This window comes from Euprymna scolopes, chromosome 12, assembly GCF_053919585.1.
Source record: "Euprymna scolopes isolate OS-2025 chromosome 12, ASM5391958v1, whole genome shotgun sequence".
NCBI lineage: Eukaryota > Metazoa > Mollusca > Cephalopoda > Sepiida > Sepiolidae > Euprymna > Euprymna scolopes.
Window position 1 is genome coordinate 2,734,216 of NC_136493.1, and position 17,869 is coordinate 2,752,084.

General features: G+C 36.2%; 1 protein-coding gene across 3 annotated transcripts in view; it reads right to left on the reverse strand.

Moving 5' to 3' along the window:
* LOC145291152 (neuronal acetylcholine receptor subunit alpha-10-like) overlaps positions 1-17,869 on the reverse strand; it is a 693,294-nt gene that overhangs the window by 67,348 nt on the left and 608,077 nt on the right. For all 3 annotated transcript variants that reach the window (XM_080136680.1, XM_080136678.1, XM_080136679.1), the window contains one exon: positions 7,390-7,532. In XM_080136680.1, the coding sequence (XP_079992806.1) occupies positions 7,390-7,532 (143 nt within the window). The remainder of the gene's footprint in view (positions 1-7,389; positions 7,533-17,869) is intronic.

Consider the following 17,869-nt stretch of genomic DNA (forward strand, 5'->3'; position numbering starts at 1 on the left):
AAAATGGATTCTTTTCAACAATCGTAAATGATCAGCAAGATAGTTGGATAAAAATGTAATCCCGAAAACACATTCTAAAATCGTAGTTTTATCAAAAGATGTTTATGGTTGGTTTGTTGATCCTGATTTGATACTTGGCAGATTCATGAGACCTGATATGGCAATATCAGCCGATTTATACATTATTTAATTGAATGATAGAATTAGGAAACCCGCATATAAACAACCGAGGTTGGGGAATAGGGACCGGACAATTTTCTTGCAATACACGATCTCATGTTACACGATCTCATGTTACAGGATCTCATGTTACACAAAGAGCGTTGCACAGAATACAAAAATAGAACTTAGGAATATTCTCCCATTCACCTCATTCAACAGACTTGGCACCAACTAATTGTTACATGATAAGGGGTGTCCCCTGTTCATGTAAGTATAAAAATAGAGAGATTAGTTAAAATGGAATAAGAGAAAGCAGAAATCGAACCCTGGACATAAGTTTTAAAGAACAATAGGTTTAAATGGAATGTCCAGTAAATTGTTAATTCGGATGAAATAAATAATAAATAAACTATTCAATTGTTAAAAGAATGTGGATAATAAAATATGAGTTAAATAAATTAGATATGTAGGTTAAATTCCTTTGTGGAAACTACACAAAGAAAATAGGTTATTGGGAAATCAATGTCGAAAACGTGCAAAGTCGCGCATGTTGAGACACGTGAATTTTGCTCACGTGGCCGGGATGCATGGAGTTCTCAATATAGCAGGTGGGAGTTAGTTGGTCGGGAGAGAGTCGGAGAGAGGAGAGAGAGTCAGAGACAGTCAGAGACAGTCAGAGAGACAGTCAGTGAGAAAACTCAGAGACAGGCGGACGTCTGAAGCGAGACGTTACTTCAGAAACTAAAATGTGAAACTTTGAGTCCTTAATGAGGAAGTCGACCGGTCATCAGAAAATAAATTCATCATGTGTTTGTGATAAAGCTCATCTTTGTGTTTGTGATTTCTACAAAAAGGTAAATTGTATTGTTATTATATGTCTGTGTTATAAAATGTCATTACAACAACATCTCTCTCTCTAAGATACAACATCATATGTAATAAGACAAGAACTCTCACTAAGACTCATATCATTACTAATAAGAACTCTCACAAGAAAAAGCATCACTTATAATAGTCTCTCTCTAAGACTCTTTAATGAAACAACTATATAACAACACACAATTTGGTGTTCGTGAACCTTTTGCATCAGCGATGCAGAAACCGAACCTGGGGTCGATACCACGAAAAAAAAGAAAAAAAGAAACACAACGTTTTAAAGGGGTCCAACATAATTTTAAAAAACAAATAAATAATACCACGGAAAAAGAAAAATTACACGATCACAGAATTCGAAAAAGAAAAAGAAACACAACGTTTTAAAGGGGTCCAACATTATTTAAAAAAATAAATAAATAATACCACGGAAAAAGAAAAAAAAAAAAATTACACGATCACAGAAATGCGAAAAAAAAAATGATGAAAAAAAATTTGAACATACACGCACACAGAGAACAAAAGATACAAGAAATATTAAAAAGAAAAAGAAGAAAAGGCCGATATGCCGTAAAAAGAAATTCGTAGTAATGGAAAAAAATAGTAAACAAGTCACCAAACGTAATTCATTGATAAATGAATTGGCCTGTTAAAAAAAAAACACACACACACATACACGCGAATGCAGAGACTGTGTCACCCTAATGTTATTGTTTTGAAATGTCATTAGAAAATCTGTGTCAATATGAAATCGTTTGGACGAATTGTTGAATTTAATCTGTCAATCAAAACAGGAATTTCAAAGGTCGCATGTACTCTCTATGAAACGCCGTGTAAATTGTTTTGAAATGCATTTTGTGTTCATAGTGAACTTTTCGGCTTTTGCGTGTTCATTTATTTTGTTTTTGAAAAAAAAAAAAGGGACAATTGTTTTGGACAGACTGTTGAATTGTTCTTTGTTACAGATGATTTTTTTTTTGTTGTTAAAAAAAAAAAAGTTATAACTGTTGCAAAATGTTTAAATGTATTAAGGTATTTTTTTTTTTTTTTTTTAAATGTTTTTATGATGTTGAACAAATATTGTAAATTGTCTTATGTAATGTTATGATTTTCACAGCAAGAATTCAAAGTTATCCGTAAATATACATTAGATTAAAATGATCTAGTAGAAAATAAGTTAAGACGTATGGTTGGCTTACAGATTCAGTTAGAATTTTAGAAGGGGGACAAGAATTAAAATTACGTAAACGGGCATTTTGGAGAGATTTTAGATGTGATACGCCGTAAGAAAGATGTTTTGTTTTAGCATTTGGTTTTGTTGTTTTTTTTAGAGATCCTAAAATTTTTCTCCAAGAAAAGTGACTTGGTAGGGATTGATAAGCACAAGAAGTGCCCCTATACGAAAAATTTGGGAACCTGGTTAATTAAGTGCTTAAAATAAGCTAGTTGCACGTAACGACTCCAAGCAAAGTGGTAAGTCTTGGCTTAGTTAATAAACAGGCGTTGGAAAGAATACGAAAATTCTTAAGGGGACCAGTAAACCGATGAGAGGTAGTCCCGAGGCAATCACATATAGCTTAATGAAGTAAGAGACAAGCAAAAATATGCCGTAGATTACGTAAGAAAGATATAACCTTGTATTTTTTTTTAGAGACGCATGAATGTGGGATATATCTGCTGGATCTTGGAAGCCCTGGTGAGAGAAAAGAAAAATCACAAAAAACAAAACGGGCAAGTAGATAGAATTTAGGCGCAATTACGGTGTTGGGCGCGAAACGTGTTAGTTAGTTAGGGGTGATATTTCTAAATCCTCGTCGAAGTTTCAAAAATCCAAGCAAGGAAATCCGAGCGAATCCGTATGAGAGAAAAAAAAGGTATATCTTAAACTTCTGAAGCCAACCACAAAGATTTAAGTATATGAGCTTTGGTATGTCCCGTATGAGATAGTTATAGAATAAAAAAAAAAACAAAGCCATACTTAATAAGACTAACCATGCGGAAAGAGAGATCAGAGCACTTTTGAGACGAAGGAAGTCGTCCATTTCGAGAAAGGTGAAAACCTCTAGTCTGCGGCATATGGGTGGCTGGAAAATAGCTGATGTGAATTATAGGAATACCCTACACCCAAAATGTAAATGCCACAAAGATCAGAAAGGTTCTGATCTTATAAAAAAAATAAATAATTGTGAAATCGGCCGTGAAGGGCTGACTAAAAGAGATTTTTTTTGTGTGTTTTTTAGCCTGATCTTTCTAGCCGTGTGGTTGTGTAGATGTAAAAAAAAAAAAAAATGTACTAAAGTTAAAAATGCATACATTTTTTTTTTGTGAAATATGGAAGGGAGGGATGTTACATGATAAGGGGTGTCCCCTGTTCATGTAAGTATAAAAATAGAGAGATTAGTTAAAATGGAATAAGAGAAAGCAGAAATCGAACCCTGGACATAAGTTTTAAAGAACAATAGGTTTAAATGGAATGTCCAGTAAATTGTTAATTCGGATGAAATAAATAATAAATAAACTATTCAATTGTTAAAAGAATGTGGATAATAAAATATGAGTTAAATAAATTAGATATGTAGGTTAAATTCCTTTGTGGAAACTACACAAAGAAAATAGGTTATTGGGAAATCAATGTCGAAAACGTGCAAAGTCGCGCATGTTGAGACACGTGAATTTTGCTCACGTGGCCGGGATGCATGGAGTTCTCAATATAGCAGGTGGGAGTTAGTTGGTCGGGAGAGAGTCGGAGAGAGGAGAGAGAGTCAGAGACAGTCAGAGACAGTCAGAGAGACAGTCAGTGAGAAAACTCAGAGACAGGCGGACGTCTGAAGCGAGACGTTACTTCAGAAACTAAAATGTGAAACTTTGAGTCCTTAATGAGGAAGTCGACCGGTCATCAGAAAATAAATTCATCATGTGTTTGTGATAAAGCTCATCTTTGTGTTTGTGATTTCTACAAAAAGGTAAATTGTATTGTTATTATATGTCTGTGTTATAAAATGTCATTACAACAACATCTCTCTCTCTAAGATACAACATCATATGTAATAAGACAAGAACTCTCACTAAGACTCATATCATTACTAATAAGAACTCTCACAAGAAAAAGCATCACTTATAATAGTCTCTCTCTAAGACTCTTTAATGAAACAACTATATAACATAATTACCAATTTTTTCAAGCAACGTTTTACAGGAAAAAAAAAACTCCTTTGCATTCGAAGAGGTAAATACACCCTTCTGTGATTTTATCGCTTCTTTGTTATTGAAATACATAATCTACCAATAAGATGACAGAAATGAATCGAGCACATGTGTACATATTTTGATTGAACCCTATTACTTTTGTTTGTGATATCCTGAAATAAATTTCCTTTAGACATTTCAATTTCATTCTTTAATAAAAGAGGTAAAATATCTCTGACGCGTCCAATGACAGAATGGAGTAGACACACAGTTATTTATTTACTAATTTACAAAATCAGGAAACATCACAGCTTACACGAGCCATGCAAGCCAACAAACCGGAAGTCCAAGACTAATGTTTCACCGTCATTTGGGTTCATCAGTTGAACATATTCGAACTTGGGATTCGAAACACGCCGCGGTTTGCTTGATCTGCGTTAGCCAGACTTCATTGCGTGTGTCCCGGTTGTCTCGCATGCAAGAAATTTAGGTTTCAAATAGGTTCAACTGATGAGGGCAACACTCGAGTTTTGAACTTCTGATTTTTTTTTTGCTTGCTCGTGTAAATGGTAACATTGTTTGGCTGTGGAAATAATTATATTATCTTATATTCTGAACATCCTGATACATACACTCATGAGCAAAAAAAAAAAAAGAGTGAAAGAAGGAGTAACCGATTTTTCAATATTTTTCCATGAATTTTTGTTGATTTTAACTGAAAATTTATATTTTGCAGATCATTATTATTATAGCATATAATAATAAGTGGAAAAATTAATCCTAAAAATGTTAAGACCGCATCTTTGCGAGGATATAAAAACTGAATAGCAGGATTAAGGCAGTCCAAAATGATTTACAATCAAATTTTTGATATTTTAAGGAAAGAAAATGTGAAAACATCTCTTTCTACAGTGAAGCAAATTGGTCGAAGGTTCGAAGTCGAACTCTCTGTAAAAAGGAAATCTGGATCTGGTCGCCCCATAGCATCGACTTTGAAGGACGACCACAGGCTTAAATTAACTGTTTTGAAGGATTGAAAGAAAACTTATGTTGACCATAGCAAACAATTCAAAACAGGGGCTGGAAATTCTCTTTCTAGATATCTAGACGAATGAAAGAAATGGGATTTTCTTCTAAAAGGTGTTCAAAGAAGCCATTTTTATCTAAAAAGAAAATCAATGATAGAAAGAGATTTTCTCGTATTATAGCAAGAGAGATACAGGCTGGTTCAGAAATGTTTTCTGGCTAGGTGAATCAAGATTTTGTCTTTAGTGATGCTCCCGAACGGTTGATTCGAAGAACTGGAGAAAGATTTTCGCCAAGTTGGATAAAAAGATAGTTAAACACAGGAATGGAGGGATAATGGTATGGGGACTTTTACTGCAGAAGGTGTTGGGGAACTTATTAGATGTGAGAAGTCAATCAATGCAAAGGAATACATTCGAATATTAGAAACAGGACGGTTACCAAGTATCCAGAAGCTGGGAATATCCCAGAACATTATTTTTGAACATGATAATGCCGCTGCACACACTGCTAAAGTCATAAAAAATGGTTTTCTAATAAATCAATTAATGTGATGTTTTGGCCAGGTCAAAGCCCTGATTTAAACTCAATCGAGAATATTTGGTCCATAATATCTCGTGCATTGGCTGAAAGAACTTTTTCGAACAATGACAAACTGTGGGAAGCTGTGCAAAACGAATGGAATAGCATCTCCTCTTCACAGTGTTCCACTTTGGTTGAGAGCATGTCTGAAAGGATTGATCTTTTAAAGAAATCTAAAGGAAATACGATTCCATCCTAAGCATTTATTAAAGTAAATGTCTTGTTCTGTGTTATTAGTCTCGTTTAAGTTTCCCTGTTCAATTGTTCTTTGTTCAATATAGCGTTTAGTGCAATAAAATTTATAAAATTTGTTTGGCCCATTTTTTTGCTCAAGAGCGTACACCAATATGATAGAAAGTAATAGACACTCATAGAAACATATAATTTTTATAACAAAATCAAGAATAAATGGTCAAAAATTTAATGGTTAATACTAAACTCCTTTGCTGTTGTTAATGCTAGGACCCTTACTGGCATAGTATCGATCAGTTAACTAATATCATCTTGAAGAATTTCTTGCCATGTCTGATGCAATAATGCTAAAAGTTCAGGCTTAGAAGATGGCTACTTTTTCTTTTTGCAAAGGTTCCGGTCTAATATGCTCCAAAGGTTTTCAATTGGGCTTATATCCGGGGACTGACTTGGCCATGGAAATGTACTAATCCCATTTTGGCTCAACCAATGTTGTGTCGCCCTAGCAGAGTGACAAGAAGCCCCGTCGTCCATAAATAAGGAATTAACTTCAATCATTTTATCACTTGAGAATATTAGTAGGAGTTCTTAATATAATATTGAAACATATTTAGCAGAATTGATACCAGTTCTAAGCAACCATCACTCCAAATTTCACCTCATACCATAACCTAGAAACCCCCAAACTTTTGCTGAAAGAGCCTCCATAGCCATACACTACTACTGAAATAATTTTCAATTGTAACCCATCAGAGAAAATGATATCGATCAAAAAGGTCATAGGTCTCTCTACCATCCCACGAGCCCAATCTTCTCTGTGCTTGAAGGACGCAGTAGAAAGTGCCATTCTTGCTATTTTGCGTTGACTAAGATCACCTTCATGTTGACTCATAATTCGTCCTCACAAAAAATTCTGATAGGTTTGATGCTGCTTTTGTTTCGTGACATTCTTCATCCAACAACATCGGATGCAATTTTAATGATATACTACAAGTTATTTCAGCACTATTCGTATTTGTAAATATAAATAAACGTATATTAATCTTAGGAAAATATTTATCGTAGTGTTTATTCTTTTTTGTTATGTCTGTGTATGTACACACATATACATATATTCACACACACACACACACACACACACACACACACACACACACACACACACACACACACACACACACACACACACACATATATATATTGGTGTGTGTAGAAATTTATTAATTAACTTTCGGAATAGGATTATTGAATGAAATAAAAGCTACTTAAATAATATTGAATTTATAAATTGGTAAACTAAAAAAAAAAAAAATAAAATAAAATAAACCAAAAACAAGGAAAAAAGCTTATCGGCATAATTTGACTTACCACATCTATAATTTGCGCTAACGCCAATCCAAACGTAACATTGATGGCCTCCGAGGAATTCAAAGATGGCCGGACTCTCTTGTCGTAATTTTTTAAAAGCTTGCTTACTAGCGCCAACTCAACTTCGTCGGCAAACGAGGAAGCTGAAAAAAAAAACAAGAAAAATATGACAAATATGGTTATTATTGTATCACAAAACACCCCTCTCACTCGTAAACAATTGACAGGCATAATCATAGCTTGTGAATATGAAACATACAAGTTTAGTTTGAAAAAGTTCATAAGTTAATTGAATTTTGTTTGGGAAACTATTTAACATATAAAAAAAAAACTAGGCGGCAGCCCGGCATTTCCAGGTTGTACAATACGCTTAAACATGATATTTTAATTTATGGAGACTGTGTATGTATTATTATAGTATTATTTAATTGTCTGTTATCTATCTATCTATTTATCTATCTATCTATCTATCTATCTATCTGTCTAGCGATGAGTGGGCAATAGAAATTTGACGGGTGATGTTTTGACCGGGTCAGTTTGCACCGGAAAATATCCGAACGGGGACGGACGTGACGCGTGTCATGTGTCGCGTGTTCTGGTTTGCGCAAGCGTAGACGGAGTTGGATTTGAAACGCTGAACAAGCAAGATAGGTTAAGAAGGTCTCCCCATGAGGGAGGGGCAATCTCATAATGGAGACATAGAAGAACACCCGTTTCGAGGGTATAATAAGCATGTTCACGACTTAGCAATAAAGATAACGATTATACCAGTATATATATATATATATATATATATGTATATATGTATACATCATCGTATAACGATTAGATCACTCTCTGACTGACGTAAATGAACATTTAAAAAATTAGAATGTTTAAATTTGACGTTATTTCACGCAGTTAATGGTAGCCGAATGGATTAGATCTTCGCTAAACCGAGCCAGAGATGTCTCGTGATGCGGGGTTCTAATCGTTCGACTGGTATTAATCGTGACACCCTGCACTGACGATTCCTGAAAGGATGGAACACTAGTGTCTGTAGGTATTCTATAATTATTATAGTAAAACAATAATTATATATATATATATATATATGTATATATATATATATATATATATATATATATATATATGTATAACTGCATTATTTATTTAAAACAAAACAAAGTTCATACATTAGTGCAATAATTGGGTAGTCACGTATGGACGTGTGATTGTGGCTTGTACGTGTTGACCTCTGTGGAAGTGTTCACAAATAGAGGTTATAGTTCATATTTTACACGAGCGATATATAGCTTAATTATAAGTCTTGGATTGTTCTTATTGTATTAGCTCTACGTGTAAGCATCTTACAGGTAACAATGTTTATATAAAACATATGCAAGCCTACCTCATGTTTCTGTTTGCTGTTCTTCGGGTGCATGTTTATGAAGCGTGTGGGTTTACACGTGTGCACTTCTTGGTGTCAAGCGAAAAAGAGAGAAAAGTCAAGGGAAACGGAAGGTTATGTCAAAGGTCACCGGAAATGCATGACGTTTGCACGTGCTACACTCCATGCGTGTGTGCTACTACACACAGCTTGTTCTGTATCTGTGTGTTTGATCTCGACAAAGCAAATTTGGCAGCTATAAACGGCTCACTATGCACCCCCCCCAATCTAAAGATCGTCGGCCACTCAATTATTGCTGACAGGATGCCTAGGAATGAATAAACCATATAATAAGAACACACATTCGTCTTGGGTCTCTGTCTTGAAATGTTTCCTTTAAACAGCCTCCAACTTCCCTAAGAACCGTTGGCGAATCCCCCAGAAGCGACTAGCAACAGAAACAGGTATCTCGTCATGTGTCTATATATATATATATATATATATATATATATATATATATATATATATATATATATATAGTAATTTATAAAATATATATGGCGATTAAGCTACACTGAATATTCTGCGTTTCATCCAACTATAGGATTCGTCAGGCTTATGCGCATAAGCCTGACGAATCCTACAGTGGATGAAACGCAGAATATTCAGTGTAGCTTAATCGCCATATATATTTTATAAATTACTAACTAGCTCTACCTACGTATTGAGCACTTTTGAAGTAAATACTTAAAGTTTACGCATAAATCTATACTTTCGTATAGTAAATTTATGTGAATAAATGAAATAGTTATATATATATATATATATATATATATATATATATATATATAGAACAGGTGTTCTTCTATGTCTCTATATATATATTGTGTCAGGTCATGTCATGTGCTACTGGTACCATGTAACCCAGTACTACCTGCCTCATGGTCGGGTCACCGGCAACTAAACTGGTTCCCCCACCAGACTTGTTTGGTGAGGAGGGCGGCTAGTCTCCCTGAAGGATTAAAAACAAGACCTTCCAAAGGGCGAATGAATTCTTTTTCTGGGTCAACGGCCAACTAACACCGTGTATATTTGTGTGTGTATATGTGTATTGGGGTGGAGAGGGCTCCCGTAAGTCGTGGTGAAAGCAACCTTTCCAGGAGAAGCAAATCTCTGATTTAAAAAACCATAAAGCGGAAGACTATTACCCGCATTAAGCTGGTCTGCAGTTTAATTTGTTGCTGGCTATCTTGCTCTTGCTTGTTGCTGCATCTCAACATTTTGAACCGAGAGAGAGACTTAGCTGTCGTACAAAGCTAAGACTCTGTAACATCATATTTGTATAGATACTCCCTCAGGCATTTGGGCTCATGGATTTTAAATGCCTGAGGGAGTGACACTCGTCTGACAAGACGTTGCAATCATCATATATATATATATATGTTGACATGCAAGCACGCACTAAAAAAACCCAGACGTGGCACGAGCCGTTAAGATAGACATTTAGTGAGGACAATAGTTCGTTATATACCACAAACATAAATATATATATATAAAACCTTGAAGAAAACTCAGCAAGAGTCACCGTGTGTCCTTCATGCATGAAGTTTATTAATCTGGTTAAATAAGCAAGCCAATCAACAACCACTAGACGACACGGCCACTCATGAAACAGCTAAGTGAAACAGCGACGATGCATAGAATAAAATAATCCCGGCCCACACGCATCATCCATCACAGACTTCCTGCCTTCCTGGGATCTATTATGCCATTCAAAAACTGATGCTCGATTCATGCAAGATGGCCCAAAAGCAGTCTGAAGCATTCGATACATTTCTGTGGCATTTTTTCCAAATTGTAACCCAAATTTTATTGCATATCGGTCTTCTAAAGTGTCCTCACGTCCATATTGCATTCTTGAAATTCACCAGCAGTGACAACCAGGCTTTAGTAGGGTGTTTCTAATTCCTGCTGTAGCTGTTCATGTGAACCTGAAATCATAAAAATTGATCAGTCATCTCATAAGATGTATAGCAATAACATAGTGAATTTTCAAACGTCTACGACAATTTTAAATGCCACCACAAAAGTCTATAAACTTATTGAAGGCACCTCGTATGTGTAAACATAAAACTAAGAAACCAACGGATTTATTTACTGTTTTAATATCCACAGGTAGTTCAAACATAAAACTTATTATGTCATTAAACTCATCAAATCTCCACACTAACGTAATCTACTTGCAATAACCCTTATCCCTGAGTGGCTTCCGGACCTTGATAAGTGGTGACCACTGTGTAAAAAAAAAACAACAAAAAAACCTCCAAACATTGAAGAGCGACAAAGACGGGAGTATTACCATTAAAACGAGCGACATTTTGTGCCCATTTTCTACATAGTCATGCCAACGATGAACGAGAGCTGTGCATGGGCGTTCGGAGCGCGTTTTGTATACTAGGTTCGTTCCAAAAGTAAAACCTCCTATTTTTTTTAATAAAAAAAAGTTGATGATCTACAAAGAATGTAATAGTACTATTAAAACGAGCGACCGTTATTTTTCTACATAGCCACCAACATTCACAATGCCCTTTTTCTCACACCGTCAATATCTGCAACAGAGAGATGAAACTTTCAGATCATGAATACATAAGTTGGTCATCATAATAATGCGATTTGCAATCTCCTTTGATTCATGCGGACGGAATAAAAAATAGGAGGCATTACTTTTGGAACGCACCTTGTCCAATAGTGAGTTTTGTAATTGAAGATGTATTCACGAATTCGACGCTGCTGATAGCCAATTCATATATTTTTTACGTTTCGCACGTAATAAAAAAGGATAAAATATAGTTTTTTTCTTTCACATGAATAATTTCATGATTCAGAAATTTGTTAGAAAAAAAAAATTATTTTATGTAGCGACTGTCGTTCCGTGATTTATGGCGTCATATTCTAATATAGTGGTGGAGAGGGAGGGGGGGCTGATGACATAAATAACCTGAGAGACATAGACGCCGTGACAGGTGAAGGCAGCTTTGCGGAAAGAGACGCTGGAAAAACGGATTGATTCGCAGTGCGCCGGAGCTCCATCTGTAGGAGAAACAATGATACAGTATGGAGATCGGAATAAGTCTCTATCTATGTCTGTGTATCCTCCTCCTCCTCCTCCCTCCCTCTCTCTCTCTCTCTCTTTCTCTCTCTCTCTCTCTCTCTCTATATATATATATATATATATATATATATATATATAGTGTGCGTGTACGTGTGTAATCAGACAGCATTCTTTCATTTAAAGCAAATATTTGAAACCCCTACCCGTTTTTTTTTGTTTTTTTACATGGAGTTAACCACTTATCAAGGCCCAATGGCTACTCAGGGATAAGGTTATTGTATGTACAGTAATCAAAAGGATAGTGTAGCAATAGTATTGGAGAAATTGTGAGGTGTCATTACTTAGGGGGCGGTTCATCAGGAATTTGTTTGTGTTGGACTTGAAGACATCCAGGTTGAAGTCGGGAGGGAAACAGGCAAGCGGAACAGAGTTCCACAGGCGTGCAGTTCTAAGAAAGAAGCTTTGTTCATGGAATCTACGTTTTGATTTAGGCACAGATAGGGAGTGTGGAAAATTATTGACGGTGGTTTCAACTAGTTGGGTGTTTTTTGAAAAAGATTGGCGAGGGGGGGGCAGAGAATGGAGCTCAGACGAGCACCTGACATGGAAATAATGATAAAACAATGACAGGCTCGCTACGTCTCTTCTGTGGGAAAGAGGTTGCAGGGTAGAGAAAAGGGCATCCCCCACAGGCAACGGAGTCTATTTTGTACTCTGCCAAGGCAAGATAGGCTGTTTTTAGCAGCCCCCGCCCAAATGTGGCAGCAGTACTCCATCTTTGGACGTACTTGGCTCTTATATAAATAGAGAATTGCATCATTAGTGAGATATCTTCTGGAGCGGTAGAAGGATCCCACCATTTTCCCAGCAACCTTGGCCACAGACTTGATGTATGTGTTCCATTTAAGATCAGGTGTAAAGGTCAAACCCAGGATCTTATCAAAGCTTGGGGCCTCCCTTAGACGAGAGCCATCCATTTCAATTGATGCCAGATGGGGATCAGAGCGTTTATGATGTAGAGATAGGAGCTTGATCATAGATGCATTTAAGGTAACCAGCCACCTCTTTCCCACTGTACCACGCGCTCAAGATCAGAGGAGAGTGAATCAGAGAGAACATCATCATTTACAGCCTTTTATGTGTTGCCATAGATGGTCGTGTCATCAGCATAGATGTCAACGAAAGATTTTAGTATCTGTTTTTGGAGATCATTGATGTAGATCAGGAAGAGAGTTGGGCCCAGTATGGACCCCTGAGGGACTCCAGCATTAATACTGTGGACCTCTGATTTCTGCCCATCAACCACTACTCTTATGAGCCTATCTGAGGGAAATGACTTAATGATAGAGAAAACATTTCCATTTATACCGTAGCTGGAAATCTTGTGTAGTTGGCCTTTATGCCAAACCTTATCGAAGGCCTCTGATATGTCGAGAGCAATTGCGCTAGAAATGAAGCCTTTGTCGAGAGATTCACTAATCCTATGAGATATAACCGTTAGCACATCTACTGTAGATCTAGCAGAGCGGAAACCATATTGCGTGCCGCTAAGAAGGTTATTTCTGCTGAGGTAGTTGACTACTTCTCTATTTATTGTGGATTCCAGCAACTTACTCATGACACACAGGGGACTTATTGGTCTGTACTGCCAGAACTGGTGTGAACCAAGCCACTGCTCAGCTACTTTGGATTTAACGGATTGCGCATATAGTTCTCTTGCTTTTTAAATTACTCTTTTACAGTGGTTGCTGGCGGTTCTGAAAGCAGCTTAAGTTTCAGTGCATCTATTACGTTGGTAGCTATGGAAAAAGTGATTTCTGTGTGCGATGACAGCAGCACATTCGGGGGAGAACCATGGCTGGCTGTTAGGTTTTTGTTGGAATTTTTTGGATGGTATGAATTGGTCTATGCCTACAAGTAACCATTCAGTCAAGTCTGATACTATAGAGGACACATCCTTTTTAAACATGGAATGGAGAGGGAGATCAGATATGAATGTGCGGAAGCTATCCCAGTCCGCCATAGAGTATCGGTATACAGTACGGTGGAGAGGTACGTCTGTAGATTTATTATATTTCATTTTTATCTTAACTGATACGACGCAGTGGTCGGAGGATCCCAGAGGAGATAGAACGGAACACGAGCATAGCTCAGGGGATGTGGATAGAAAAAAGTCTAGGAGGCTTGCGAACTGACCGGTACTATCAGGCACACGGGTGGGCTCGCGGACAATCTGAGTGAGGTCATAGGCAATGGCAAAATCATGACAGAAACTCACCTCATCATCAGTCTTATTTGAGTGCGTCAGCCATTCCACATTATGGACATTGAAGTCACCGAAAATGTGAATGTTAGCTGAGGGATGTGGTCAATTTTCTCTGATATACTCTTAAAGACAGTAACTCCACTGTTGTGGGGGCGATAGAGGGCAAATATAAATGCGGTGGTGTAAGCAAGTGTAACCCGGAAGCACATATAAGGTAGATTAGCGTCTTCTCTGGAGATATCCCTGCCACATGGGAAGCCATCTTTAATGTAGGCACATATTCCATGCCCGTGGCGATCTTGGGGGTCAGATTTAGATGTTAGGTTAGAGTATCCTTTAATTATGAACTCATCTTGGGAGGTGGTCGGCCCTATTCCAGTTTCACTTAGGAAGAATATGTCAGGTTTCTTCTCCTGTTTCTTGATTCTTCACCCGTTTCTTGATTACTGGCTTTTCCTTCATACATACTTATCAAGGCTTTTTACTTTGGGCTCTTTTCACCTCAGCTCGTAATAATAATAATAATAATAATAATAATAATAATAATAATAATAATAATAATAATTGATGTAGTTTGCCCAAACGACATCAACTTAACAGGCAAGAAGAATGAGAAAATACTGAATCATAAACTGAACGTGGAGATTGCTAGACTGTGGAATAAGAAAACTTCCATCGTGTCAATAATCATAGATGCACTGGGCCGTGTAAGGCGTTAACTTTGGTCAAATTCGCATGTTTCTTCGTTCATCGGATTATTTCAATTATCGATAAAAAAAAACGGCCAATAATCATGGCTGCACTTGCCTCAATTCCTGATGGTCTTATGAAACAACTGAACTCCTTGGGAATCAGATACAACTTCCGGTCGCGTCATGGAGTAGCGGTAAGACGTCAGGTTTTCTTTCATTTTCTTTTCCGCCTTCGCGTCACGCTTTCGAGCCTACCTGCCTACTACCACTTATTTTTTTTTTGCTCAACACACACCTCCAAAAACCCGGGCAACGCCGGGAACTCATGCCAATTTATTTTTTTTGTTTAATCCATAAATGTTTTTTAATATATCTTTTCAAAGAAATTAAATAAAATTGCCTTTTAATTCATGTTTGCTGTGGGGGTAGTCCGATTGTTGAAATAACCGGAAGTTTACGCTCGCTCTTAAAAGCATTTCTTATTTTTTGTCGGCGTTTTGAAGGAAAGACGGATGAAAATAAATATATTTGGTTGACGAAGGAGTTCTTGCGGAATTTTTTATTTTGATTTCAAATGATGCATTTTCAAATAAGTGTTCGTTATAATAACTTTACATTATATATCATTTTAAAGAGCCTTTTTCGCTCTATCTAATCGTTTTAATTACAGTCGTTTTTTATAACAATTGTGTCTTCTTTTCAAAACATTGAATACAAGATCGAAAAAAGCAAATTCGCATAATTTTCTTATTTCAATTCAATCTAGGCCGAAAAACTGCTGAGACAGCTCGCGATATTAACGAAACGTTTGGCCCAGGAATCACTACTGAACGCACAGTACAATGGTGATTTAAGAAATTTTGAGACTACGACGTGTCTTGAATATGATGAACGGAGTGGTCGGCCATCGGATATTGATAACGATCAATTAAGAGCCTTAGTCGAAACCAATCCATGCACAACTATTCGAGAACTTTCTTTTGAATTAGACGTAACGTATGCAACGATTTCCACCACTTAAGAGTAGTTGGAAAGACAAAAAAGAACTTGAGAAATGGGTGCCTCACGAATTGAACAACAACTAAAAGAAATGCTGGTATGAAGTGTCATTTTCCCTTCTTTTACGCAACAAGAACGACCCATATCTTGCCTGGGTTTTGACTTGCGATGAAAAGTGAGTTCTTTAGGACAACCGGCGACGCTCAGCTCAGTGGATAGACATCGACGAAGCTCCAAGAAACTTCCTGAAGCTAGAGTTGCACCAAAAGTAGTTCAAAGTGATTGTTTGGTGGTCTGCGATCAGTCTCATCTATTACAGATTTTGAATGCAGGCGAAACCAATACGGCGAAGAAGGAGTATCAACAAATAGATGAAATGCATCAGAAACTTCGACAACAACATCCAGCATTAGTCAACAGAAAAGGCCCAATTCTCTTCCATAACAACGCTCGACCGCACGTTGGTAAACCGACCCTGGAGAAGTTGAACAGATTAGGCTACGCAACTCTGCCTGATTCGCCATACCCACCGACCTCTTACCTACCGACTACTACTTTTTCAAGCATCTCGACAACTTTCTGCGTGAGGAATGCTTCAAAAACCTAAGCTACATCAAAAACACCTTCAGAAACTTCATCGCCATCAGAACGCAAGATTTTTACATTACTGGCGTAAATAGACTTGCTTTGCATTGGCGAAAATGTGTTGATTCAAATGGTGCTTATTTTGTTTAATACATATTTGTTTAAGCCAAGATATATTTATCTGAATTTAGAAGTTAAAAACCGCAAAAAACTTTCTTGTAAACTTTATAGAAACTAATACCTAATCCGATCTTTCCTAATCTCAATAATTTACGGTTATTATTTCTTGTAAATATAAATATAAAGTGTCCCATACTAATACTAAGAATATATAGTATTAGTATATTGCCTTCTGTTTAGTTCCGGTACGTATTCGTCCATATGTCAATGTCAATCATATTTTGAACGAATCTTTCTGCGTGATATTTTGAATCTATTTAAAAGTTTTCTTAGTTTTTCTGCCTGTCCGCCCGTCTCACTTTTCTCGGAACTACTCGTCTGATTTGGCTGAATTTCGTATGAGCCTTTGTTATATTGTTATGTTAAGTTGTTATGTTAAGTGGTTATGTTAAGGTGTTATGTTAAGTTGTTATGTTAAGGTGTTATATAAGGTGTTATGTTACGTTGTTATGTTAAGGTGTTATGTCACGTTGTTATGTTGTTATGTTAAGTTGTTATGTTAAGGTGTTATGTTAAGTTATTATGTGAAGTTGTTATGTTAAGGTGTTATGTTAAGGTGTTATATTTAGGTGTTATGTTACGTTGTTATGTTAAGTTGTTATGTTACGTTGTTATGTCAAGTTGATATGTTAAGTTGTTATGTTAAGTTATTATGTTAAGGTATTATGTTAAGGTGTTATGTTAAGTTATTATGTTAAGGTGTTATGTTAAGTTGTTATGTTAAGGTGTTATGTTAAGTTGTTATGTTACGGTGTTATGTTACGTTGTTATGTTAAGTTGTTATGTTAAGTTGCTATGTTAAGGTGTTATGTTACGTTGTTATGTTAAGTTGTTATGTTAAGGTGTTATGTTAAGTTGTTATGTTAAGTTGTTATGTTAAGGTGTTATGTCACGTTGTTATGTTAAGTTGTTATGTTAAGTTATTATGTTAAGGTTTTATGTTAAGTTGTTATGTTAAGGTGCTATGTTACGTTGTTATGTTAAGTTGTCATGTTAAGGTGTTATGTTAAGGTGTTATGTTACGTTGTTATGTTAAGTTATTATGTTAAGGTGTTATGTTAAGTTGTTATGTTAAATTGTTATGTTAAGTTGTTATGTTAAGTTTTTATGTAAAGTTATTATGTTAAGGTGTTATGTTACGTTGTTATGTTAAGTTGTTATGTTAAGGTGTTATGTCACGTTGTTATGTTATTATGTTAAGGTGTTATGTTAAGTTGTTATGTTAAGGTGTTATGTTAAGTTGTTATGTTAAGTTGTAGCGAAATAAATATTATGGT